Source organism: Bubalus kerabau, chromosome 2 (assembly GCF_029407905.1).
Source record: "Bubalus kerabau isolate K-KA32 ecotype Philippines breed swamp buffalo chromosome 2, PCC_UOA_SB_1v2, whole genome shotgun sequence".
NCBI classification, from domain to species: Eukaryota; Metazoa; Chordata; class Mammalia; order Artiodactyla; family Bovidae; genus Bubalus; species Bubalus kerabau.
Window position 1 is genome coordinate 171,463,828 of NC_073625.1, and position 27,155 is coordinate 171,490,982.

General features: G+C 38.1%; 1 protein-coding gene and 1 pseudogene across 1 annotated transcript in view; both read left to right on the forward strand.

Moving 5' to 3' along the window:
* The window catches only part of SLC9A9 (solute carrier family 9 member A9), a 647,485-nt gene that overhangs the window by 168,797 nt on the left and 451,533 nt on the right, over positions 1 to 27,155 (forward strand). Inside the window, exon 5 of the mRNA XM_055569424.1 lies at positions 11,622 to 11,737. Coding sequence (XP_055425399.1) covers positions 11,622 to 11,737 — 116 coding nt within the window. The remainder of the gene's footprint in view (positions 1 to 11,621; positions 11,738 to 27,155) is intronic.
* The window catches only part of LOC129644077 (histone-lysine N-methyltransferase SETMAR-like), an 82,911-nt pseudogene continuing 67,476 nt past the window's right edge, over positions 11,721 to 27,155 (forward strand).

A 27,155-nucleotide genomic window follows, 5' to 3' on the forward strand; every position in this document is an offset into this window, starting at 1 on the left:
TCACTCATCCACAAATCAGCAGGGAGACCAAGTCACCATGCAGTGGGTATTAGGTGCTTAACTGTATGTGATCCTGTATTAACTGCATGTCAGGCAGGCTCCATTTGTGACTACAAAGCGCTTCCTCCTTAAAGAGCACACAGTTAGATCCAGAATGAACACAAGTGGCTGAGTGATTTTGCTTAGTTAGCAGCCTCCTCATTTACAGTCTCTGACTCAAAGTGTGGCATGGGACAAACAGCATCAGCACCTGCAAGACATCAGAAAGGCAGAATCTCAGGCCCCACTCCACCAGCTCATCCCTTAGCTCGTTGGTCTGGATACTAGAGACATTATGTATTGATTTAAAACAGTAGTTCCCAAACTTTTTGGCATCAGGGGCTAATTTCACGGAAGACAGGCTTTCCATGGACCATGGGTGAGGGGATGGTTTGGGGATGATTCAAGTGCATTGTGTTCATTGTACACTTTATTTTCTGATCTAACACTGCCACTGATCTGACAGGAGGGAATGATCTGTGGCCTGGAGGTTGGAGACCACAGGTTTAGAAGATTTGTTCTAGATCTGGCTGCATAGTCAAGCAATGTAAGAACTTTAAAAAATACTGATGACTGGGTCCCACCTACAGAGATTTTAATATACTTGGTCTGGGATTTAGCCTGGGTATCATGATTTTTCAAAACTCCCTATATGATTCTAATATCCTATGTATGCAAATTTGAGAGCCATTGAATTAGACTGTATAGTAATTCATAGTGGAAGAATCTATTGGGTACTCACCCTGAATTACCCAACTTCCATTGTCCACACTTCATGTGTTGACACCCACTGTTTCGGGAGCCATGTTAACTTTTCTGTAGTGACCACCCCTTTCCATGACCACAATTCATGTCTGACTCTATCAGTCCTTCAAGAAATGTGCATCTCCAATGCTTTCTTCCCCCAGTCCATGGTTCTCCTTTCCTCCCTTGAACCCTGTATGACTTTAGCTTTCTTCCCAAACGTGTTACTTTTCACTTAGCAGTCCAATTATTTACACACATAGTTTGTCCCTTTTCCTAAGCTGTCAGCTCCCAGAGGGCAGAAGCTGTATCAGATTCATCTTTGTAACCCTTAGTGTCTAGAAAGCTGGGTAATGTGTGAATAGAATGGAGATGGGAAGAGAGAAAGCAGAAGGCAGATGCACGGATTCTCTTCAAATTAGTCAAGTAAGATAGGTACACAAAGGGCACAAGAGTGGAATTTAGAATCTGAATGAAAGAAGGGAGATTTGTTAACTACATAAAGGGACAGATAATGTGGATACAAGTTGGAAGAAGAATGGAAGCAAGAGAGAACGATGGCATCCAGTAATCATTAGGTGTGGTTCTCTGAAAGGACAAGGCAGGAGGCCCAGGTTGGAGAGAGATGAAGAGCTGAGGTTCTTCAGAGCACTTTAAGGGCCAGGCCACCCCAGGTCCTGACACAGGCTGACCAGCTCTGCAAGGGAGGTTGTTATTTAGGGTCCATGATGCCTTTAGTGTGACTGTGTCCCACACTGCTTTCATCATTCCTCTCAGTCTTCTCAGAAGCAATCTTCTTTCAGGCCCAAATGAGCCAGCATGCTCCCAGAAAGTGGATATGAGTAGACACGCAGTCAGGATGCCTGGTAAAGTTCTCACCTGTGTAGTTCACCTTTCAGTAGATCTCAGCTTCTTATGCATTTCAGCATTGCAACTTACATCCAATCCATATGCATGCTTGAAATTTGTATCATTTTTCCTCCAGGAACTGTGAAACACTTAATAGGAAGGAAGCTTGTTTCCCTGCAGGCACCTATGTAGATTGCTGTTGGGCCTCCAGGGAAGACCCAAGAAAGTGACAAGTTGACAGGCAAGTGGGCAGTAGAGTATGGGAAAATGGACTCACTTAACTCTGTTCCAAGGGTCTCAAGATCCCAAAGTTTTATACCCCAGCTATGGTTAAAGACAAATATATTTCATCACAACTGCCTCTCTGCAGTCTTTACATTCTTACAAATCATAGTGACCATGTTTTTTTCTAGGTCCATAGGAAGCCTGATATAAAACTGACTTAAAGGAAAATCATGAAAGGCCTGGTGTTTTCCATATCCTCTTACAGTCAAATTTGATGCTGAAAAGCAAGGTGTTCTAGGCCATTCCTAACTCTTAAAAAGCTGGTCTCATTGTGTATCATGTCAAAAACATTCTACCAAATAGTATAATCATACAATAAGGATTGGCAGTATCTCACATGACTGCATATGAATGTAACTTTTCACTCAGTAATCCTATTTATATCAATTTACTTTGAAGATTCATCTTCAAAAATTGAAACAAAATATGCACAAGTTTATTCATTGTAGTATTATTTATAATAGCAAAATATTGAGAACAATCTACATGCATATATGCAGAGCAGATTGATAGAATAAGTCACTATATGTCCATGCAATGGAATAATATGCAGCTATAAAAATGAGAAATATCTCTATAAAGTGATATGAAGTGATTTTCAGAGTATTTTAAATAGAAGACACAGGTACTATGCTATATTTTTGTAAGAAAGTATGGGAAATAAGAATACATAACCATTTTTGCAAAAGAAACATAGGAAGGATAAATCAGAAGTGAGTGAAACTGATCATCTGAAGGGGGTGAGTTGAAATTAAGAAGAAATACCAAAAAAGAGACAGAGATGTCTCTAAATGTACTGTTTTTATAGTTTTGATTTTTTGACCCATGTAATTTGTATTTTACCATACAAAAAATAAAATGGAATTATCAAATATGCAGAAAGATCCTAAAACTGAATATAAACAGAAAGAAATAAACCTATCCAAATATTAAATTGGTAAGATAACTATACAGAAGGAAAAAATCTAATATAAATAATTTTTGGTGATAGTAATTGGACTATACTTTTCAATGAGACATATTCTAAAAATAACTGTGAAGAAATTTTGAAACTTTCTAACAGTATTTTTTTGGTATTGACATGAATGTAATAATTTCAAAATCATTTGCATATATCAGCAATGAGCAAAGGAGTAGATATATTGGTATCGTTGAGAACCAGGGAGGTTGAGAACTTGGAGAAAATCATTGTGGAGGAATGTGATACAAAGAATGGGAAAAAGAGAGGAAAAATCTGTAGTATTGGATTGGAATTACAGGTGTTAATGGGCTTCCCTGGTGGCTCGGATGGTAAACAATTCGCCTACAATGCAGGAGACCTGGGTTGGATCCCTGGGTTGGGAAGATGCCTTGGAGAAGAGAACTGGCTACCTACTCCCGTATTCTTGCCTGGAGAAGTCCATGGTCAGAGGAGCCTGGTGGGCTACAGTCCATGGGTTTGTAAAGCATTGGACATGACTGAGCAACTAACACTTTCACTTTTCACACAATAAAGATAACAAATATTTCCATCATTTAAAAAAAAATTCTACCAGAAACAAAGAATGTAGCAATTGACTTTTTGAATTTGAGAAGTCAAGGCAAAGATATCTTAAATTTTCCACATAATACTAAATGCTAAATAGTAGTACTAAATACTAAAAAGTAGAAAGGAACATATGTTTAAGTCTCATTTCTTTCCTTTGCTGGATTTTCTTGTCTGTAATATCTGTAATATAAGATTCATGATGGCTGCTTAACTGGTGTGTGTGTGAGAGAGAGAGAGGATATAAAAAATAGAAAAAATGCACTAACATGGTAGCTGTACAGAGTAAGAACTCAACAAATGTTCATATGTTCACTCTCTTCTTCCTTCACCCATTTTTATTTCTATTATTTTCATTCCTTCTTAAAATCTCAGGGCCAGAGAGCCACTTACCCAATGACAGATAAGTGCCTTAAGAAGAACTGAAGTTTGTAATCCCATAAACTGTAACCTTCCAGGTTCCTCTGTCCATGGAATTCTCTAGGCAAGAATACTGAAGTGGGTTGCCATTCCCTTCTCCAGGGAATGTTCCTGACCCAGGGTTTGAACCCAGGTCTCCCACATTGGCAGGCAGATTCTTTACCATCTGAGCTGCCAGGGAAAGCAAGAAGAGAGTAGGGGAGTAGAAGCCATGGACAAAAATGGGGGACTACAGTCGTCTTTATGATGACTGTTGCAAACATTTTTGATTGGTCAAATGTCCTGGCATAGAATTTCCCAACCTCAGTACACACTTCTGCTGTTGACAATGAACTCTCCCCTCATCCCTCCTCTTCCTCCTACCCCCGTCCCATTCCCTTATCAGCCTCCTCTTTCCACACAAGGACAGAAAAGTTGGATGCAACCTTTCCCTTCATCTAAAACCTGTCTCCCTCTACCCCTTTCAGAGGAAAGAGGATCAAGGGCAGGCAGTCTGCAGTCTTCCTAGTTCCTTGTCCAAGAACTGGACAGGGGCTCGCTTTTCACCATGGCAAAGCTGAGTGAGGCTACTTGATCCCCCATTTTCTTTTACGTTGTCCACAAGCCACCCAGTTGACTCCTTCATCCTCTTCTTCTCTCCAATTTTCAATAAAACAGAAGGAGAAACAAAATCTTGGGACTGGTGGGAAAAGTAGAATGGGCCAAAGAAGTCATCTAGTTTGTGAGATCTTAGTTCTTGATTTAGCTACAGTAGGGCCCACAGACTTCATGGGTTTCTTGGGGCAGAGCGACCCATACTGGTTGCTGAGGTAAATGCCATAAATAGAACCACAAAAGGAGACAGGACAAGCCTTTCCCCATCACCTCTGCCGTGAGCAATAGATGGCAGATGGTTCTCCAGATTGCTAAAGCAGAGGTTTCATTTCTTTGTCCGTTGGATTGTGTACTGTTCCAAAAAGAAACTACCTTTAGTAGGAAAGGGATTCCCTGGTGGTTCAGATGGTAAAGAGTCTGCCTACAATGCGGGAGACCCAAGTTTGATCCCTGGATCAGGAAGATCCCCTGGATAAGAAAATTGCAACCCATTCCAGTATTCTTGCCTGGAAAATCCCATGGACAGAGGAGCCTGGTTGTCTATAGTCCACAGGTTCTTAAAGAGTCAGACATGACCGAGCAACTTCACCTTCACTTTTCTTAGTACGAAAGGTTTTGCATTCTAAAGGAAAAAAATCAGTAGTTTGGGCATCTCATATATAGGTAGGGCATTGCGGGCAGTCTCCTTACTTGAATGTGTATTTCACATTCAGCAAATATGCTACCTTCTTCTCAAAGTCTTTCCTGTGTCCCCAAGGGAGCTGCTTCTCCTCTGGGAATTGAACGCCCTTGATGTGTACCTCTCCTGCAACACTTAGCACTTTCTGTCATGTGTTCTGCTTTTGTAGGTGACTTGTCTCTCCCTCTTGAGGATGTAAGTCATGGCTGGCTTATTTTTGCATTTCTCATAGGCTTTAGTAAAAACTTTTATGACAGGAAATACTGTATATGTACATATGTGTGTATACACACACACACACATATATATATAGAGAGAGCATTTACTATCATATATATATATACACACACATGCATACATACACAGTGAGGAACAATGACAAAGAGGAGAATCATCTCTATGACACCTGTAGGAGTCGCCCATGGTCCTATAGAGCCTCTAAGGTCCATATAATTTCACCCAAATTCAGAGACTCACCACTTTGTGCCACTGATCTTGACAATGCAAAATTCTTATTTTTTAACTCTTTTTTTGTGTGTAACAGATGTTTGTGAGCATCTGTGAGATGTGAACCTCTTCACAACTTCTTCCTCATATCTTTGATATCAACTCAAGTCTCATCCCAATCTTCCTAATGGAGAAAGACCTGACTCCCCTCAAAACCAAACTCCCCAAAGGATGGATGTGTTGCCTGTCTCAATTTCCTCATTTTCTAATCTCACTTTAGTTCCCATATTCCAAATGACCCCAAATAAAAGGGCCCTCTTCTCAACACTCAGCTGTATGCATCATTCCTCCTTGAAGCACTCTTCTCCTGACTCCTATGACACTCTACCAGATTTCCACTCATGTCTCTGTTGACTGATTCTTGATATCCTCTGCTCCTCATCATCTCTACCTCATCTTCAAATGCTGGAGTTCCCAGGCCCCAGTCATGGGTCCTCGTCCACTTTATGTTCTCTTCACTCTTTCATCCACACCCAAGGCTGCAATAACACATACCACACAGTTCTTTCCTATTTGCTTTTAAGCAAATCTTCATTCAGTCCAACTCCGAATGCCCTACAAACTAGAAGACCTTGGCAATCCCACCCATCCCAGTATTGATTAATTATGAATTCTCTCACAGAAACAGAACAGATTAATGGTTGCAGGAGCAGAGGGCAAGGGGGAGGTGGGAGAAGTGAATGAAGATGGTGTAAGATGCAAACTTCCAGTTGTAAAATGAAAAAGATCTGGGGATGTAATATGTATATGGTAACTATAGTTAATAACACTTTCTTGTGCATTTGAAAGTTGCTAAGAGAATAAATCATAAAAATTCTTCAAAGTTCTCAGCACATAAAAAAAGACTATAACTGTGAGGTGATGGATATGTTAATCAACCCTATTGTAATCATTTTGCTATATATATATATATATATATATATATATATATATATAAAATCATCATATTGTACACCTTAAACTGACATAATGTTATATGTGAATTATATCTCAATAAATCTATAAAGAAAAAGAATTTCTTATTTTTCCAGGGGGATATTGCCCTTGAATGTGTGGCAGAAAAAAATAAACTATGAGATCGAAACTATCTAAAATGTGAATAAATAAATGGAGAAACAACTTATCCAGAGGAAACGTTTTGAGTGTAGAAATAAGAAATCTAGGTGCAGATTATAATCTTTGCATTGCTTTCAGATCCTGTTGGTGCTGCGCTTTCCCACTGCAGAGTGAGGCCCATGTAATGGTCTGTTTCACGTGCCTTCACAGAGAAGGATGTGTCTCTTCTGACAGTTAACAGGCCTGGTCCATGCAGCTGTCTCCAAACTAACAGCAAGTCCCCTTGCTTATCTCTAGCAATTCAAAAAACTGCCTTTTCCAGTTTTTTGAATTGCTAGAGATAAGCAAGGGGACTTGCTGTTAGTTTGTGGGTCTATTCATAGCTTGATCAAGATTGTTTTTTTAAAAGAAGATGTATTCTAAAAAAAAAAAATTCCTGAGAGAGACTGAGATGGCACACTTAAAAATCATCCAAGCAATTGAGCCTTCTGGAACTTTTTGTTTTGAAACATTTTTGCAGCATGCCTTTAGGTGTGGAGCTTTAACAGTGTGAGACAAGCTCATGGAATTTAAAATCAGTATATGTGTCATAAACACTCAAGTATCTGGAGCTTTGTGTAGAGCATTTCCCCAAATTCTTTTTTATCCAATGCCTTCTGTTGGCATAAATTATATGACTGCCATCCTGTTATGCTCTGTTCTTTGAAGGCAGGTCATGGATTTTCACCTTTGTATCCTCCATAGCATAAACACTCTGCTTTTTAAAGAATAACTCTAAGTGACTATTTGTTGAAATCAGTGTTATCAGCAATTTTGCTTTGTATATGGAAGTTCTTCTGCTTCTGCCCTTCTCTGTGGCCTATAAAAGTCACTCAGTCATGTTTGACTCTTTGTGACCCCATGGACTGTATAAGCCATGGAATTCTCCAGACCTGAATACTGGAATGGGTAGCCGTTTCCTTCTCCAGGGGATCTTCCTAACCCAGGGGTTGAACCCAGGTCTCCCACATTGCAGGCAGATTCTTTACCAGCTGAGCCACCAGGGAAGCCCTCTCTGTGACCTGGGATGTCCCCCACAGACTGACCCCAGAAGGATATCTCACTTGGTTTCATCTACCATCTTCACAGCATTGCATGCACTGGACTTCACTGGCTCCCCTCTCCCTATCAGACCATATCTTTCCTGTATCCTGAGCCATCTGAGATGCTTTCTGTGAAGTGTTGATAGAACATGCTGCTCTACGAGAATGTGGTGGTTGCTAATGGGTTCACTTTTTAATTCTCCCAGTTAATATAGTTATAACTAGTTGGTTACAATAGTGTAGCAACAATAGCAATAGTTACCATTTATTATAAAAGTGCCTGGCATATAACTATCGACATTGTAATCACCAGTGACAATGACCATTGTTATTAATAATAGCCAAATGAGCATATTGAGCTCATACTGCACCAGGCTGTTTTTCTCTTGCCTATCTCAAAGAAGATATTGGAATTATAGTTATTTTGTGTCTGGGAGTTGATTTAGAGTTACAAGTCATTTAATTTCTTTTTAAAAGCATACAAACTGTGTATACAGGGGTGTGTGTGTGTGTGTGTGTACATGCACACGTGTTTCTCTTCGTTTCAAAGCAATTCCAAAGCTTTGTGGAATGGAGTTATGTATGCAGGTTTTGGCATCTAGCTGTGCTTGTGCTTAGTCACTCGGTCGTGTCTGACTCTTTGTGACCCCTTGGACTGGAGCCTCCACCAGGCTCCTCTGTCCCTAGGGATTCTCCAGGCAAGAGTACTGGAGGGGGTTGCCATGCCCTCCTCCAGAGCCTGGGTTCAAATCCAGCTTTGTCACAAGCTAACTTCTGTGATCTTTGGCAGTTTACTTAACCTCTCTTTTTAAAGAATAGCACTTTCACCTTTGTAAAAAGGAATAATTATAGTATCTAGCTCATAGTATTTGTGAAGATTAAATGACATAATGAGTGTCTGTTGGGTCATACAATAGCACTCACTAGTGTACATTGCTTTTCTTTTTATTATTACTGTTATTTTAAAAGAACTGGAAAATACAGAAAAGGAAAAAAGAAAATAGTCACATACAATTCCATTTTTATAACCATTAGTAACATCCCAGACTATATGCTTTAGATCTTTTTCTACTTATAGATATGCCTATGTTCAGTTTTTGTAAAATTAGAAATTATTATATATCACCACTTTATAAGTTTACTTTTCTTTGCCTAATATACACTCTTGTATGTTGTATTGAGTTGCATATTAGTTCATTATATGTGTGTTCTGTAATTTATTCATTGGACATTTAGATTGCTTTGAATTTTTCACTCATGAATACCAGTAATGTGAAATAATCTAATTACCTTTGGGGTTGTATTCAGATTAATTTCTTGGCAATTTATAGAAAATCATTTAATAAGCTATAGATGTAAAACATTTAATACTTTTAAATAAATTTGCAAATTGGCTTTTATAAAAATTTTAATTTTATTTTCATCGATAGTATATGATGATGATTCTAGTTTCCATGTAACCTTGCCAAGCCAGTATAATATATATGTGTGCATATACCTTATCTTACCCAATCTAGTAACTTCTGTTGAGCAATATGGGGCAAGTTGTTTTAATTCTGAGCCTCAGATTCCTGACCTGTAAAATTAACTAACGAGAATAGAATTCAGAAATACAGTCACAGGTTTTAAAGTTGATATTGATTCCAGAGCCTCTCCATGCTCCATATGGGAAGTGTAGCTCAAATGAGAAAAGACTGTAGTGAAGTTGGGTTAACACCAGATGAGGCTGAGGGGATGATTGTCAGCGAGCATTTCCCTGGCGCTGTCATGACTGCTCAGAATGTCTCAGTGTTTATCAGTGTTCATCAGACATGCATATTCTAATTCAGAGGGTGATGTGCATAACATATATAATTAAAATCTATTTTATTTTATTGCCATCTGCTTTGCTTTAAAATGCATGCTCCATAAGGACAGAGATCTTTGTCTTATTTATTGTTGTATTTTAAACACCCAACACAGAGCCTGACGTGTAGTAAAGTTTCAGTAATAAATATCTATTGAATAAGCAAATAAACTGAATGAATCTACCCTATACCTTTCCAGAGGCTTCACCCTCTGGCAAGCAGCAGAATGCCCTCCCCAGGATAACTGTAGATGAGCTGCCATGACTGGGACCTCTTTCCAGAAACCATTGCTATGTCCCATGACACAGTCTTTCTCAGATGTGTTAATACGCGCAGACTGGTTAAGATACAACCTCCCCTTCTAGAATCCACATACTTCACAGAAATATTGGGTCTGTCTACTTGAACTCATGTTGGTTGTGTTAATAGTTCGACTGAAGAAGAGTATTATTTCCAAGTTCTTAGGGACACTTTCATTGCTGCCCCTTAGTACTATGTAGAACTACCACTTATGGACTAGTTGAGAGAATATTATATGATATAACATATAGTAAGAAAGATAGAACTGTTCATCTAAGCAATATGCTGTGGTGTTTAAAAACACAGGACCCAGAGTCAAATTTCCTCAGTTCAAACCTGGATTCCAAAATTTAATAGTTCTGTCAACTTCAGCAAGTTACTTGATCACACAGTGTTCAGTTTTCTCATCTGTAAAATGCAGCTCGTACCTACATTATAGAATCAACATGTGGGTGAAATGAGTTAAAACATATGAAGAAGTAGAAATAGTAAGTGAATATTATTACTATATCTGTAATACTTGCATTGAAAATTTACTATGTGTCAAAACCCAAATTTATATTACTTCAGATAGTCTTTAAAACAACTCTGTAGACTGACCATTATTGTTATTCATAACTCATGAATGAGGATATTGAGGTTCAGAAGGTTTTAGTAATGCTCTAAAATCACATAGCTAGTGAATCGTGGAAACTGGGTTTAAATGCAGATGTGTATAAAATATTCTCTCATGGAGAAATTTTTCTTAGAATTAAAATATCTACATTCTCACTGACATTACAATTTCTAATATCTGATTTCTAGTATTTTTAGTCATGCTTACAACCCTAGAACATTTTTAAAGAAACTAGCTTGAAATGAATGTGAATATCTAAGCAACCATCTGTGGGTCTGAGGGTCTATAGTTTCTAAAGACTCTTACAGTCACTTTTAGTGATTCAACTGTGGTCCAGTTTATGTGTCTCTGTATTTCTTTTCCTAGGACTTAGAAAAACTCAGTCAATTACATAGTTAAATACAATTTAAAAACTATAAGATGACAAAAGATGACCAAAAACAGATAATTTGCATTCCATGGTGCTGGTTTGGTAAACATTATAATCTCATCAAAAGAACAGCTATCCTTGAAGATCAAAATGTAATGATTTCAGGTTTCATTCAGCAGTGTGTTGAAGTTACAGGCAGTCTAACCCAACAGTGATTCTGTGGGTATGGAAGTGCCCTGACATCAGCAGTTGTAGAGACTCATGCACTCTAAAGTAACTGGTTGACCAAGTGCCCTGTGAGTGGCCAACATCCTTCTCATCACAGTAACAGACTTGAAATTTGAACCCTTTTCAGATATCCTAGCAGACAAAACAATAAAACTGAAAAGTAATCCATTTAAAATGTCTGTGCCCTCTGTATTTGCGGGCATGATTTGCTATGCCATGTTTCACGGATAATTTTTTATACCCCTGAGATACGTGTTTTCATTGAAGCACACTGCAAAACGTTGTGCTATCTTTTGCCAGGGGAATGAGTTGTGATATTTGGTAGGCAGTGTCCTGAGAACTAGCATTGCTACAAATTAGAATAGTGGTAATTTGTGCATCGTGCTTATTCAGGAAGCCCATTAGAATGTTAACTCTGATGGCATGGGTTTACACAGGATTCAACTTGATGTTTAAAGATCCTATTTTTCTCTTCAACAGGTTAATTATGTATGGATTTGTGAAGGCTATGGTATATGCTGACCAGCTGAAAAATGGAGACTTTCATTTCACTGACTGTTTGTTTTTTGGTTCACTGATGTCTGCTACAGATCCAGGTAATTGCCCAAATAATATATTTTCTTCTTTCTGAGAGTCAAACATTTAAATTGAATTTTTCTCTAAAGAGCATCACCCGAGTCAACATAATTCCTTATTCCTTTTCACCTGCAGTTGACATATCTGTTAGTGATTTTAAAAAGCAGGCGAATATTCCAGCAGCACTCAAAAAATGGTTCTCAAAGCAACTTAAAGTAACGGGGAAGACTCTTTAAAATTCTCCATTGTTCGCTTCCCTAGAACATGTAGCCATCTTGACTTATGGCTCTTAATTCTTCTCTGTTTAAGTTGTCTTCTTTCAAGAATGCTCCATTGCAGTGGTCCCCAACCTTTTTGGCACCAGGGACCAGTTTTGAAGAAGACAATTTATCCATGTACCAGCCAATTGGGGGGTGGGGGGGGCAGTGAATAGTTTGGGGTTGATTCAAGAATATTACATCTATTAATGCCACCACTGATCTGACAGGAGGTAGAGCTCAGGTCATAATTCCAGCAATGGGAAGAGGCTGCAAATACAGATGAAGCTTCATTCATTCAACCAGTGCTCACCTCCTCCTGTGCGGGCCAGTGCCTAACAAGCCATGGACTGGTACTGGTCTATGGCCCAGGGGTTCAGGACCCTTGCTCTATTGAGTTAAATGGTAAAAGATAATTTTGAAAATTGATTGCTATATAATGTTTCAAGCATATTAAGAATAAGGAAAATAGTAAAAAGAGTTGTCATATACCCTTCATATTATCAAATTATGATAATAATCAAATTTGGCCAAAGTGTTTTATCAATATCCTCCTACATTCCTTCTCACTATGACTGAATTATATTAAAAACAAGTCTCAGACATTGTATCATTTTATTTGCAAATGTTTTAAAAAATGACAGTTGTCATTATGAAACCTAAAAATATTAACAATCTTAATATTATCAAAGTGCTATCCTCTGTTCAAAAAGGCAGAATTTTCTTGTTGTCATTATCATTATTAGTTCATGTAGTAGTTTGTACAAATTAGAACCCAAATAAGGGCTACACATTACAATTAATGGATATGGCATCTAGTATTTTTTTAATCTATATGTTACGCTTCCATCTTCTATTTTTCTTGTCACATATTTACTGCAACAAGAAAGGCAAATTTTCTATGGTTGAATTAAATATGATTGTTTAAAATGTTCCCCTAGCCTCAGGATTTCTTGTAAACTGATGGTTAAATCTAGAAATTGAGTCAGATCAGGGTTCATTTGTTTGGCAAGATTACTTGCTTGCTCTGAGTCTTTACAGAGTCACATCAGGAAGCACAGAGTGTTTGGTGACCCAGCCGTCAGTCTGATCCATCACACTGCTGAATTGCTGCTCCAGCAAAGACCACCAGAACACACCTGTAGTTGAATAAGACATGTTTATTACATGTTATAATGAAGAAACTGCTCACCAGCGCAACACTGGGACCTCTCAGAGGGTGTTAGAAAGGAATTGTTATAGGATGTGGGCTAATGCTTGGTGATTTTAGGGAGTGCTTAAGGAATTGGGGTTTTTCTCTGGATTAGATGCTGTCAGAAAGCATGAATGATTGGACATTTTAGTAAATCTTCTCTAGCAGGAGGAAAGACTGAACAGAGCCTAAGCCTACAATTGGTAAAGAAACAGCATCACTCATAATAGCCAGGATAGGGATGCTGTGGTTTGGACAGTGTTCATTATTTGGGTTTAAATGTGATTACCCAGTAGTGTTGTTTTTGTCTTGATTCTTTATGGTCACAGAGTGAACTTGTCTGATGTTTTATGTGAAATTGTTTACACTCAACAAGAGAACAACAAGGCCCAGCTGATAGTAACAGGCCAGCTCCCACATACCAGGGGCTGCTTCTCTCTTTCTTAGAATAGCCCAGTAGCATTGGCACCATGTGGCACCTTGTTTTAAATACAGCACCAGAGCTGCTGAATCAGCTTCTAAAATTTAACAATATCCTCAAGTGGTTTATGAATGCATGCATGCTTGCCTGCTCAGTCACTTCAGTTGTGTCCAACTCTTTGCGACCCTATGGACTGCTGCCTACCAGGCTCCTCTGTCCATGGGATTCTCCAGGCAAGAATACTGGAGTGGGTTGCCATGCCTCCTCCAGGGGATTTTCCCAGCCCAGGGTTTGAACCTGCATCTCTTGCATCACCTGCATTGCAGGTGGATTCTTTACCCACTGAGCCACCCGGGAAGCCCCAAGTGGTTTATATGCACACTAAATTTTGAAATTTAGCTAGTCAAATCAAATCCCAGTCGTGGGGAAGTTCTGTAATCAAATGACCTTCAACCAGACCAATTTACCTCGCTCCTGAGAAATTTGTATGCCGGTTAGAACTGCACATGGAACAATGGACTGGTTCAAAAGCAGGAAAGGAGCACATCAAGGTTGTATATTATCACCTGACTTATTTAACTCATATGCAGAGTACATCATGTGAGAGGCTCAAGCTGGAATCAAGGTTGCCAGGAGAAATATCAATAACCTCAGATAGGTAGATGATACCACCCTTATGGCAGAAAGCAAAGAGGAACTGAAGAACCTCTTGATGAAAGTGAAAGAAGAGAGTTAAAAAGTTGGCTTAAAACTCAACATTCAAAAAACTAAGATCATGGCATCTGGTCCCATCATTTCATGGCAAATAGATAGGGAAACAATGGAAACAGTGAAAGACTTTATTATCTTGGTCTCCAAAATCACTGCAGATAGTGACTGCAGCCATGAAATTAAAAGACACTTGCTCCTTGGAAGAAAAGTTATGACAAATCTAGACATTATATTAAAAACCAGAGACATCACTTTGCCGACAAAGATCCGTATTGTCAAAGCTATGGTTTTTCCAGTAGTCACGTACAGATGTGAGAGTTGGATCATAAAGAAGACTGAGTGTCCAGGAACTGATGCTTTTGAACTGTGATGTTGGAGAAGACTCTTGAGAGTGCCTTAGACAGCAAAGAGATCAAACCAGTCAATCCTAAAGGAAATCAACTCTGAATATTCATTGGAAGGACTGATGCTGAACCTGAAGCTCCAATACTTTGGCCACTAATGCAAACAGTTGACTCATTGAAAAAGACCCTGATGTTGGGAAAGATTGAAGGCAGGAGGAGAAGGGGATGACAGAGGATGAGATTGTTGGATGGTATCACTTACTCTATGGACATGAGTTTGAATAAGTTCCAGGAGTTGGTGATGGACAGGGAAGCCTGGTGTGCTGTAGTCCATGGGGTTGCAAAGAGTCAGACACCACTGAGTGAGTGAACAACAACAAATTTTAGCTAATGACGTTAGTACCCATCAATGGTTATGCTTAGTCTAGTATGTATTAGGGGGTATAAACTAGTGCTGTGTTAATTCTATCCTACCTTTTTGCATGTATTAGCTGGTACTCTCCCAAAAGAAGTAGTTTTCCAGATCAACTATTTGAGTGCCTGTGATATTATTTAAACAAAAAAAATCAGGATAAATTATTGATCTTTGTATTTACTAATTTTCAAAATAATGAATTGTTTCTCTAGCATCTCCTACATATGATCAAGGAAGTAAATTTTTCCTTTTCTTACTTTTTTTTTTTTGCTTTTCTTTTTTTAAAAATTTATTTATTTATTTTAATTGGAGGCTAATAACTTTACAGTATTGTAGTGGCTTTTGCCATACATTGACATGAATCAGCCATGGGTGTACATGTGTCCCCCATTCTGAAGCCCCCCTCCCACTGCCCTCCCCATCCCATCTCTCAGGGTCGTCCCAGTGCACTGGCCCTGAGTTCCCTGTCTCATGCTTCAAACCTAGACTGGTGATCTATTTCACATATGGTAATATACATGTTTCATTGATATTTCATTGATATTTCATTGATCTGATAGACAGAGTGCCTGATGAACTATGGAATGAGGTTCATGACATTGTACAGGAGACAGGGATCAAGACCATCCCCATGGAAAAGAAGTGCAAAAAAGCAAAATGGCTGTCTGGGGAGGCCTTACAAATAGCTGTGAAGAGAAGAGAAGCGAAAAGCAAAGGAGAAAAGGAAAGATATAAACATCTGAATGCAGAGTTCCAAAGAATAGCAAGAAGAGATAAGAAAGCCTTCTTCAGCGATCAATGCAAAGAAATAGAGGAAAACAACAGAATGGGACAGACTAGGGATCTCTTCAAGAAAATCAGAGATACCAAAGGAACATTTCATGCAAAGATGGGCTCGATAAAGGACAGAAATGGTATGGACCTAACAGAAGCAGAAGATATTAAGAAGAGATGGCAAGAATACACAGAAGAACTGTACAAAAAAGATCTTCATGACCCAGATAATCACGATGGTGTGATCACTGACCTAGAGCCAGACATCTTGGAATGTGAAGTCAAGTGGGCCTCAGAAAGCATCACTACGAACAAAGCTAGTGGAGGTGATGGAATTCCAGTTGAACTATTCCAAATCCTGAAAGATGATGCTGTGAAAGTGCTGCACTCAATATGCCAGCACATTTGGAAAACTCAGCAGTGGCCACAGGACTGGAAAAGGTCAGTTTTCATTCCAATCCCAAAGAAAGGCAATGCCAAAGAATGCTCAAACTACTGCACAATTGCACTCATCTCACATGCTAGTAAAGTAATGCTCAAAATTCTCCAAGCCAGGCTTCAGCAATATGTGAACCATGAACTTCCTGATGTTCAAGCTGGTTTTAGAAAAGGCAGGGGAGCGAGAGATCAAATTACCAACATCTGCTGGATTATAGAAAAAGCAAGAGAGTTCCAGAAAAACATCTATTTCTGCTTTATTGACTATGCCAAAGCCTTTGACTGTGTGGATCACAATAAACTGTGGAAAATTCTGAGAGGGATGGGAATCCCAGACCACCTGATCTGCCTCTTGAGAAATTTGTATGCAGGTCAGGAAGCAACAGTTAGAACTGGACATGGAACAACAGACTGGTTCCAAATAGGAAAAGGAGTTCATCAAGGCTGTATATTGTCACCCTATTTATTTAACTTATATGCAGAGTACATCATGAGAAACACTGGACTGGAAGAAGCAGAAGCTGGAATCCAGATTGCCAGGAGAAATATCAATAACCTCAGATATGCAGATGACACCACCCTTATGGCAGAAAGTGAAGAGGAACTCAAAAGCCTCTTGATGAACGTGAAAGTAGAGAGTGAAAAAGTTGGCTTAAAGCTCAACATTCAGAAAACGAAGATCATGGCATCTGGTCCCACCACTTCATGGGAAATAGATGGGGAAACAGTGGAAACAGTGTCAGACTTTATTTTTCTGGGCTCCAAAATCACTACAGATGGTGACTGCAGCCATGAAATTAAAAGATGCTTACTCCTTGGAAGGATAGTTATGACCAACCTAGATAGCATATTCAAAAGCAGAGACAATACTTTGCCAACAAAGGTCCGTCTAGTCAAGGCTATGGTTTTTCCTGTGGTCATGTATGGATGTGAGAGTTGGACTGTGAAGAAGGCTGAGAGCCAAAGAATTGATGCTTTTGAACTGTAGTGTTGGAGAAGACTCTTGAGAGTCCCTTGAACTGCAAGGAGATCCAACCAGTCCATTCTGAAGGAGATCAGCCCTGGGATTTCTTTGGAAGGACTGATGCTAAAGCTGAAAGTCCAGTACTTTGGCCACCTCATGCGAAGAGTTGACTCATTGGAAAAGACTCTGATGCTGGGAGGGATTGGGGGCAGGAGGAGAAGGGGACGACAGAGGATGAGATGGCTGGATGGCATCACTGACTCGATGGACGTGAGTCTGAGTGAACTCCGGGAGTTGGTGATGGACAGGGAGGCCTGGCGTGCTGCGATTCATAGGGTCGCAAAGAGTCAGACACGACTGAGCAACTGATCTGATCTGATCTGATCTGGATATACATGTTTCAATGTTAAAGTATCATATCAATACATGGATTTAAACATAGTTGATATGTTCCCATCTACTACAGCAATTACACTTTTTGATGAGCAAAATATTCCATTTTTGTTATCTAGGGGACTCTTCAGATTTCTCCTACATCCTTTTGCCATAAACCAAAGTCTTTCAGAGATTTCTTATTTTGGTGCAGGACTAGACGTTCCAACCTTATCTTGTGTGTTTCCTGTACCCTGACGTGGAAACCAACATTTCTCTAAGAAATCTTGGTTCTGTGTAAGAGGGAAATTTATTTAGAGCTTAAAATGTGGGCACTACTTGTTTTCATTGCTATTGGATTAGTCATTGTTTCTAGATATTTTTATTTTTTTGAAGGAGAAATAATATCACAAGTTCATATGAATATTGTTAGTTTCAATTTACATTTACTTAACTGCCTTGAATTTACTTTGTATTTAAATTTTTCTTCTGCTACTTTTCTTCTTTCTGTTACATTAATATAATTTCTTATGTCCTTTAAATATATCTTTTTAAGGTTACCATACACATTATCACTAAAAATATGACTATTGAAAACTGCTTAGATTTCATTGCAGTTCTTTTTAAACTTTATATATATGCCACTAGGATGAATAGCTAAAAATTACTCTGTTTTAAGAGTTCTTAAAATAATCCTCTATGTAGTTATGCCACAAGTCAAATACACAATAATGTTCATGTGCTTCACTTTGCTATTAATTTCTGTTTTAAAATTAGATTAAATATCTACAGAATTCCAAAATGAAAACAATAGAAATGAAGAGAAATCTAGCTTTTATCCCTGTCCTCTCTACTCCGATTTTTCAACCATTTAGGCTGGTTTTTAGTTTACTCTTCTGCTTTAAATCTAAGCAAATAAGCATGAATACACCCAACCAGGCACCCATGGTTCATCACCTTGCGGTTCTTTAATTAGCAGTATTTTGAAGAGTAATCCATAGCGACATATAAAGAGCTTTTTCATTTTCTTTTATAGCTGCGGAGCACTCTGTAGTTTATTCTACCAGTTGTCTGTTGATAGACATTAGGGGGATTTTTTTGTCTTTTGTAATTAATGGTGTAATAAAAAAAACTTTAATAGCTTTTAGCATTTTGCCACTGTTTCTTTGGGACAGATTTCTAGAAATAGGTTAAAAAGTATTTGTAATTTTCCTGGATGCCAAATTCCTCCCCATAAAGTTTGTACCATTTTCCATTCAAACTAGCAATGTATTCTAGTGTTACGTGTTCTGCACAGCCTTGCCAATGCAGAATTCTGTTACAATTTTTAATTTTTACCCACACAATAGGTGAGGATTTTTATTTCTCTGTGGTTTGACTTATTGCTTTTCTTATTATGAGTAAGATTGAATATTTGCTCATATGTTTAGAGTACATATGCATTTTTCTTGCCACAAACCAAATGCTTTTAAGTTGCCCTTTTCCTGGTAGGGTTGTTGATATATTTATTTTTCATGTTTCAGAAGCCCTTAATATATTAACCCTTTGTCTATAATTTAAGTTACAAATACTTTTTGCAGTTTTTTTTTTTTATGTATTATTTTGTTTATGGGATGTGGGAGTAAAAAGCACTTATTAATGCCTGATGTTGACCTGTTTTCTGGAAGAAGGTGAAATGAAAGTATGTCTCAGATTTGGAACCTGAGGTATTGATTAGAGGACCATAGCTGCAGAGTGGAACATGGGGATAGACCACTTCATCTCCAGGCCCGGAGACGACTGGCCATGAAGTCATTGCTGGAACATTTCTGGCTACTGCCTCCCAGGGCCAGGGAAATGTAGAAGTCCTTTGGCATTCACAGAAGCAAGACCCTCAGATAAAGTATTTTGAACCCATCAGTGACTTCTAGTTTGTTAGGGTTGTTGGATACTTTGTTTTTCATGGTCAAGTCCCACTTTAGGTCCCCTTTGAACAAATCTGCATGTTGAAAAGCATTGTATTCATTGTTTCTTAGTTCCAGTGCTCATGGCCAAGTTGTTACAGTCTATGGAATGACTCAGCCAGCTCCAAGCACAAGCTTTGCGCCTCCTGTGACTAGTGATCATTCCTGAGGTTATGTTTACATGACACAGGAAAAGTGACTGAAATAGAAAAAAATATCTAGCTCAGTAAGATGGCTATTAATCTGTATCGTATCAAACAACTGAGCTGACTGACTTTTTTTAAAATACAGAATTGACTCACAGCCATAAAGAGAATCTTGGGAACCAAGTCCACTTTTCAAGCCTGGCACAGACCAGCTGTGCAACTCTGGGCACCACTTTACCTCTCTAAATTTTATGGATTCCTGGAAGTGGAAGATATTCGATCTCATCTTTTCCAACCACTTCATTTTACAGATGAAGAAACTGACTTTTCATCTGTAAAATGAAAAGTTGTGACTAGAGCCCTTTGCAGCTCTAACATTTTGTGATTCTTAAGAATCTCTGTGACATTTTTTTAAATTTTAAACAAGTTTTGTTTTTTGTTTTTTTTTTTTTTAGTAGTTCAAAGTGAAGCTAAAGCCCTTCACCCAGACATTTTGGAGTTCTAACCCCAACTCAGCCAATGTTAGAGAAGATCTCACATAGCAGAGACCCACAGATAAACAGAAATACTTACGCTCCCTTCTATTCTGGGAATTAATTGTTATATTAAAACACACTGAGTATACTGTCTGCTAAATTGGTACAATTTAAGATCTTCAACAACCTTTACACACCTAGTTAATCTTATCCCACAATTACACATTTATTGCCTAAATTATTGTGACTTACTAATGAGAACCTATGCTTGCTCTCCAGGTCTGAATTTTCTTGGCCTTCTTTAAATTAATTCTTTCCCATTTACCCTTAGCTAAATCTTACCTAGCTGTTATTAACGATCCATATTTTTCTTTTATAGATACATATTTAGACTTAAATCTAATTCTTCCTCCATGTTTCTGACTCTCTTCAGCCAATTTTCAGTTTACCTCCAGTTAGGATGATTTGGCTGTTATTTGATTGATTTAACTTCCTCCTTTCCTCTCTGATGAAGGTCTTACTAATGATGTAAAGGTCATCAGCATCCCTTAACAGAAAGAGTGGATAAGTAAAGGCAGAGGCCCCAAAGAGACTGTGTATAAGAAATTGCAGGGTAGAGGAAGAGAGAAAGAGGGCTTGGTTACTGAACTAGCTCATATTCAGTTGTGTCCCATATGTGTGTGCTCAGTTACTAAGTCATGTCTGACTCTTTGTCACCCCATGGACTATAGTCCACCAGGCTCCTCTGTCCATGGAATTTCCCAGGCAAGAATACTGGAGTGGGTTACCATTTCCTCCTACAGGGGATTTTTCCCCATCCAGGGATCAAACCTGCATCTCCTGTGTCTCTTGCATTGGCTGGTGAATTCTTTACCACTGAGCCACCTGGGAAGCCCCAGGTTTATTTAGACAATGATAATAGGAGGATGGGGAAGGGGAGAGAAACAACTGATAACATGGCAATACTGTACAGTAAAAGTCCCAGCAACTGGAAATAGATGCCATAGTTAATATCCTTTACTTTACAAATGGTCAAAGCCTATCAGGAAACCCTCTAGCCTAATATTATCCTCCTGTCTCTTCCCTCATTGACTTGGGTTCCAGTTTGGTAAATTTAGATTATCCAAGATAATGATTTTTATTATTAAGTTTGAAAAATCCCTTTATATGGAGTGGGTGAGACAGAGAGGTCATCAATGTACGTAAAGACACTTGGGAATCACAGTGTACCTGTGTGCTATTCTTTGAACATGTCAATCTTATTTTTTATTAATGACTAGTCAATTTACAATATTATATTAGTTTCAGATGTACAACAAAGTGATTCAATATTTTATATATTATACTCCATTTAAAGTTATTGCAAAATAGCAGTTATATTTCCCTGCGCTGTACAATATATCCTTGTTGTTATTTTATACATATTAGTTGGTATCTCTTAATACCATACTTATATCTCGCCCTTCTTCCCTTTTTCCTCACTGGTAAATACTAGTTTGTTCTCTATATCTGCAAGTTTTTTTCTGTTTTGTTATATACATTCACCTGTTTTACTTTTTAGACGGTACATATAAGCGACAATATGGGCTTCCCTGGTGGCTCAGACAGTAAAGAATCTGCCTGCAATGCAGGAGACCTGGGTTCAATCCCTGGGTTGGGACAATCCTCTGGAGAAGGGCATGGCAACCCACTCCAGTAATATGACCTGGAGAATCCCCATGGACAGAGGAGCCTGACTGGCTATATAGTCCATGGGATCAGAAAGAGTCAGACATGACTGAGCGACTAATCACATAAGGGATAGCACAGTGTATTTGTCTTTCTCTGACTAATTTCACAGCAGGATACCCTGTAGGTCCATCCACATTGCTGTAAGTGGCAGAAAATTTTTGATGGACAAGTAATAATCTGTTGTGTATATAAACCACATCTTCTTTAACCATTTGTCCATAGCTGGACACTTAGGTTGCTTCCATAACTTGGCTATTGTGAATAATTGTGTTATAGATATTGAGGCACATGTATCTTTTGGAATTAGTGTTTTCTTTTTCTATGGATATATACCCAGCAGTGGGATTGCTGGATCATATATAGTTATACTTTTAGTTTTGGAGTATCTTGTATATTGTTTTCCATAGTGGCTGCAACAATTTACAATTCCACCAGCAGGATACTAGAGTTCCCTTTTCACCACATCCTTGCCAACATTTGTTATTTGCAGAATTTTTGATGATAGCCATTTTTGCAGGTGTGAGATGATATCTCATTGTAATTTTGATTTGCATTTCTCTGGTGATTAGCATTGTTGAGCATTTTTTTCATGTATGTATTGGCCATCTGTATATCTTCTTGGAAAAAAATGTCTATTCAGGTCTTCTGCTCCTTTTTTAATCAGGTTGTTTGCTTTTTGATATTGAGTTACATGAACTCTTTATTTATTTTAGATATTAACCCCTTATTGGTCATATCATTTGCAAATATTTTCTCCCATTCAGTAGATTGTTTTCTTTTTGTCAATGTTTACTGTTGAAAGCTGTTAAGTTTAATTAGGTCCCACTTGCTTATTTTTGCTTTTATTTGTTTTGCCTTAAAAAACAGATCCAAGAAAATTTTGCTAAGATTTATGTCAAAGAGTGTACTACCTATATTCTTTTCTAGAATTTTCATGGTTTGCATCCTTATATTTAAATCTTTAATTCACTTTGAGTCTGTTTTTGAAAATGGTCTGAGGAAATGTTCTAATCTCATTGCCTTCCTTGTAACTGTCCAGTTTTTCCAGCACCACTTACTGAAGACACTATTTTTGCCCCAATGTATACTCTCTCCTCCTTTGAATTGAAGTCACTGACTCAATTCCAAAGTGTCCGACTCTCTTCAAACCCATGGACTGTAGCCTACAGGGCTCTTCTGTCCATTGGATTTTCCAGGCAACAGTACTGGACTGGGTTGCCATTTCCTTCTTCAGGGAATCTTCCCAGCCCAGGGATCGAACCTGGGTCTCCTGCATTGCAGGCAGACACTTTACCATCTGAGCCACCAGGGTGCCTTCTTTATCATAAATTAATTGGCTCTAAGTGTATGGGTTTATTTCTGAACTCTCTACTCTTTTCCACTGATCTATGAGTGTGTTTTTGTGCCAGTACTATGCTATTTTGATGACTGTAGTTTTTTGTAGTCTGAAGTCAGAAAGTGTGATACCTCTAGTTTTGTTCTTTTTTCTCAAGATTGTTTTGACAATTCTGGATCTTTGTGGTTCCATATAAAATTTACAATTATTTGTTCTAGTAAAAATGCCATGGGTTTGTTAATAGGGATTGCATTAAATCACTGTTTCAGATAGTATGGCTATTTTAACAATATTACTTCTTCTAATCCAAGAGTATGAGATATCTTTCCATTTACTTGTATCATTTTCAAATTCTTTCATCAGTGTTTTATAGTTTACAGGGTATAGATATTTTACCACCTTGATTCAGTTTATTCCTAGATATTTTATTCTTTTTGATGTGATTTTAAACAGTATTATTTTCTTGCCTTCTCTTTTTGATAATTCATTATTGATGTATAGAAAAACAGCACATTTCTGTATATTAATCTTGTAGCTCTACTAGATTCATATATTAGTTCTAATAGTTTGGAGGCTTTAGGATTTTCTGATAGAGTAAGATTTCTCATGATAGAGTAACATGTCATCTGCAAACAGTGACGATTATACTCTTTCCTTTCCAATCTGGATGACTTTTATTATTTTTCTCGTCTGGTTACTATGGCTAGAACTTTGAATACTGTGTTAAATAGAAGTGGTCAGAGTGGACATCCTGTCTTTTTCCTGATGTTAAAGGAAAGACTTTAAGCTTTTCACCTTTGAGTATGATGTTATCTGGGACATACCAGAGGCACAGTCTGGCTGCTGCCTCTGGGCATTTGCATTTGTTGTCTCTTTCTCCTCAATTTCTTCAGGTCTTTGCTCAAATATCACCTCAATGAGATCTTCTCTAAACATCCTATCAAAAATCACACCCTTCATTCCCCCCAACGCAGTTGACCCCAAATCATTGTGTTTCCCCATATTTTCCTTGACATATTCTTATACAGCACTGATCACTATTGATCCATTATTTATTTTATTTCCTTATTTTTCCTTATTTTTTTCCCCTTTGAAAGAGAAGCTTTTTTTCTATTTTTTCTGTTGTTTTCACTCTTCTATTTCTAGTATTTAGAATAGTAGGTTTTCAACAAATGTTTATTAAATTGATGAATTAATAAATTTGTGGAAGAAACTGCTAAAGTGTGGAGCTTGAAAGGGTATCTCTTCTCAAATATGAAATGTGAAGCAGGTGAATGTCCCAGCTCACTGTTGGAGATAAGGAGTCTCATGGCCCCAGGAGGGACAGTGACTCAAAATGAAGGTGGAACTCCTAGCACATAGCTGAACTTCAAGCACAAGCTGGGTGGAAATTAGTTTCTGTCCTCAGGGGAAAAAAAAAAAAAGATATATTCAACTAAAAAAAAAAATGTGTCTTTATTCTTGTTCAACCATACAGCCAGTATTTATTTCCCGTTTTTCATTGTTGATCAGTGGTTTAACACTTTCCAGAAAGCATCAAGCCATAGGTTGTAGACTTGCAGAAGCAGTTATAATAGTGTGGATTTTTTTTTTCTTCAGTCAGAAGATGTCCAAAATAGGAGCTTCCTTTAGGAAAAGGAAGAACTCAGCACAATACATTAAATATTAATCACCCAGAAGATGCCAGAAACTCATCCTGGTATTTACAGGACTAACATTTCTTCCAAGGTCTGCAGGAAGCCATTTGTTCAGGCACACGTGGACTGTGCATTATTTCACTTCATCAATTTTCCTGTTTCCTATTTGGATTAAAATGTCTTCCTTTTATATGATGCAGCTGCATTGAGATTCAAATACAGCTGTGCTATTCTGAATTCCACAAGTATTAGTCCAGTATTTAAAACTAGAAAAGAATTCTTACTTTGTACAGTAGTCCTATTTTCTCTCAATAAAATTAATCCAGGTTGTCCTGATTTACGTAACCTCAGACAGGGCTTACTCGAGTGTTCCTGTGTCCAACATGGTGGCCAGAAGCCACATGTGGCTACTTGAAATAATACTGGTCAAAACTGACAGGCTGTATATATAAAATACACCCTAGATTTCAAAAACGTAATGTGAAAAAAGTAAAATATGTCACTAATAATTTTTATAGTGATTGTATTTTGAAATTATAACATTAATTGAATATTGAGTTAAATAACATATACTTTTAGAATTCAGTTCAGTTCAGTTGCTTAGTGGTGTCTGACTCTTTGCGACCCCATGGACTGCAGCATGCCAGGCTTCTCTGTCCATCACCAACTCCCAGAGATTGTTCAAACTCATTGTCCATAGAGTCAGTGATACCATCCAACCATCTCATCCTCTGTTGTCTCCTTCTCCTCCTGCCTTCTATCTTTCCTAGAATCAGGGTCTTTTCCAGTGAGTCAGTTCTTTGCATCAGGTGGCCAAAGTATTGGAGTTTCAGCTTTAGCGTCAGTCTTTCCAATGAATATTCAGGTTGGATCTCCTTGCAGTCCAAGAGACTCTCAAGAATCTTCTCCAACACCACAGTTCAAAAGCATCAATTCTTCGGCACTCAGCTTTCTTAATAGTCCAACTCTCAGATCCATACAACTATATGGACCTTTGTTGGCAAAGTAATGTCTCTGCTTTTTAATATGCTGTCTAGGTTGGTCATAGCTTTTCTTCCAAGGAAAGTGGAAAGACAGAAAGTGAAGTCACTCAGTCGTGTCCGATTCTTTGTGATCCCATGGACTGTAGTCTACCAGGCTCCTCAGTCCATGGTATTTTCCAGCCAAGAGTACTGGAGTGGATTGCCATTTCCTTCTCCAGGGGATCTTCCCAACGCAGGGATTGAACCTGGGTCTCCCACATTGCAGGCAGATGCTTTACCATCTGAGCCACCAGGGAAGCCCTCTCTTCCAAGGAACAAGCATCTTTTAATTTCATGGTTGCAGATACCATCTGCAGTGATTTGGGAGCCCCCAAAAATAGTCTCTCACTGTTTCCATTGTTTCCCCATCTATTTGCCATGAAGTGATGGGACCAGATGCCATAATCTTAGTTTTCTGAATGTTGAGTTTTAAGCCAACTTTTTCACTCTTCCTCTTTCACTTTCATCAAGAGGCTCTTTAGTTCTCCTTTGCTTTCCATAAGGGTGGTGTTATCTGCATATCTGAGGTTATTGATATTTCTCCTGGCACTCTTGATTCTAGGTTGTGCTATTAGAATTAATTTTGCCCATTTCTTTTTACTTTTTTAAGGTGGTCACTATATAATTCTGAATTACATATGTGGCTTACATTATATTTTTATCAAATAGCACTGCTATAGAGCAATATAGAGAGGGAACTGTTTTAAGACAAAAGTATGATTTTTCCCAGGTTTGTTGAGATATTATTGACATATAACATATTTACATTTAAAGTGTACAGGATGATGATTTGATATTCATATGTATCATGAAATGATTACCACAATATGGTTAGTTAACACCTCTATCCCCTCACATAATTACCCTATGTGTATGTGTGTGCGGGGGGGGTATCATTCAAGATCTACTTTCTTAACAATACTCAAGAGTATAATACAGTATTTTTAACTATATTCACTGTGTTGTATCTTAGATCCCCAGAACTTATTCATCTTATCATTGAATATTTATACCTCATCTCCCCTTTTCCAGACCCTGGCAACCACCATTCTACTCTCTGTTTCTATGAGTTTAGCTTTTTTCCATTTCACACAAAACGTGTTCCTTAATAGAAATTTCACAATTTAAAATTGAGCAGAAAAATTAAGCACATGTAAACACACTGCGCAAATTATGGCTTTTGGTGAAATACAAGCACTTTATTTTTACAAGATTGAACTAATATGTCTGAAATTTTCTTTCTAAAGTCTCTTTTCTTG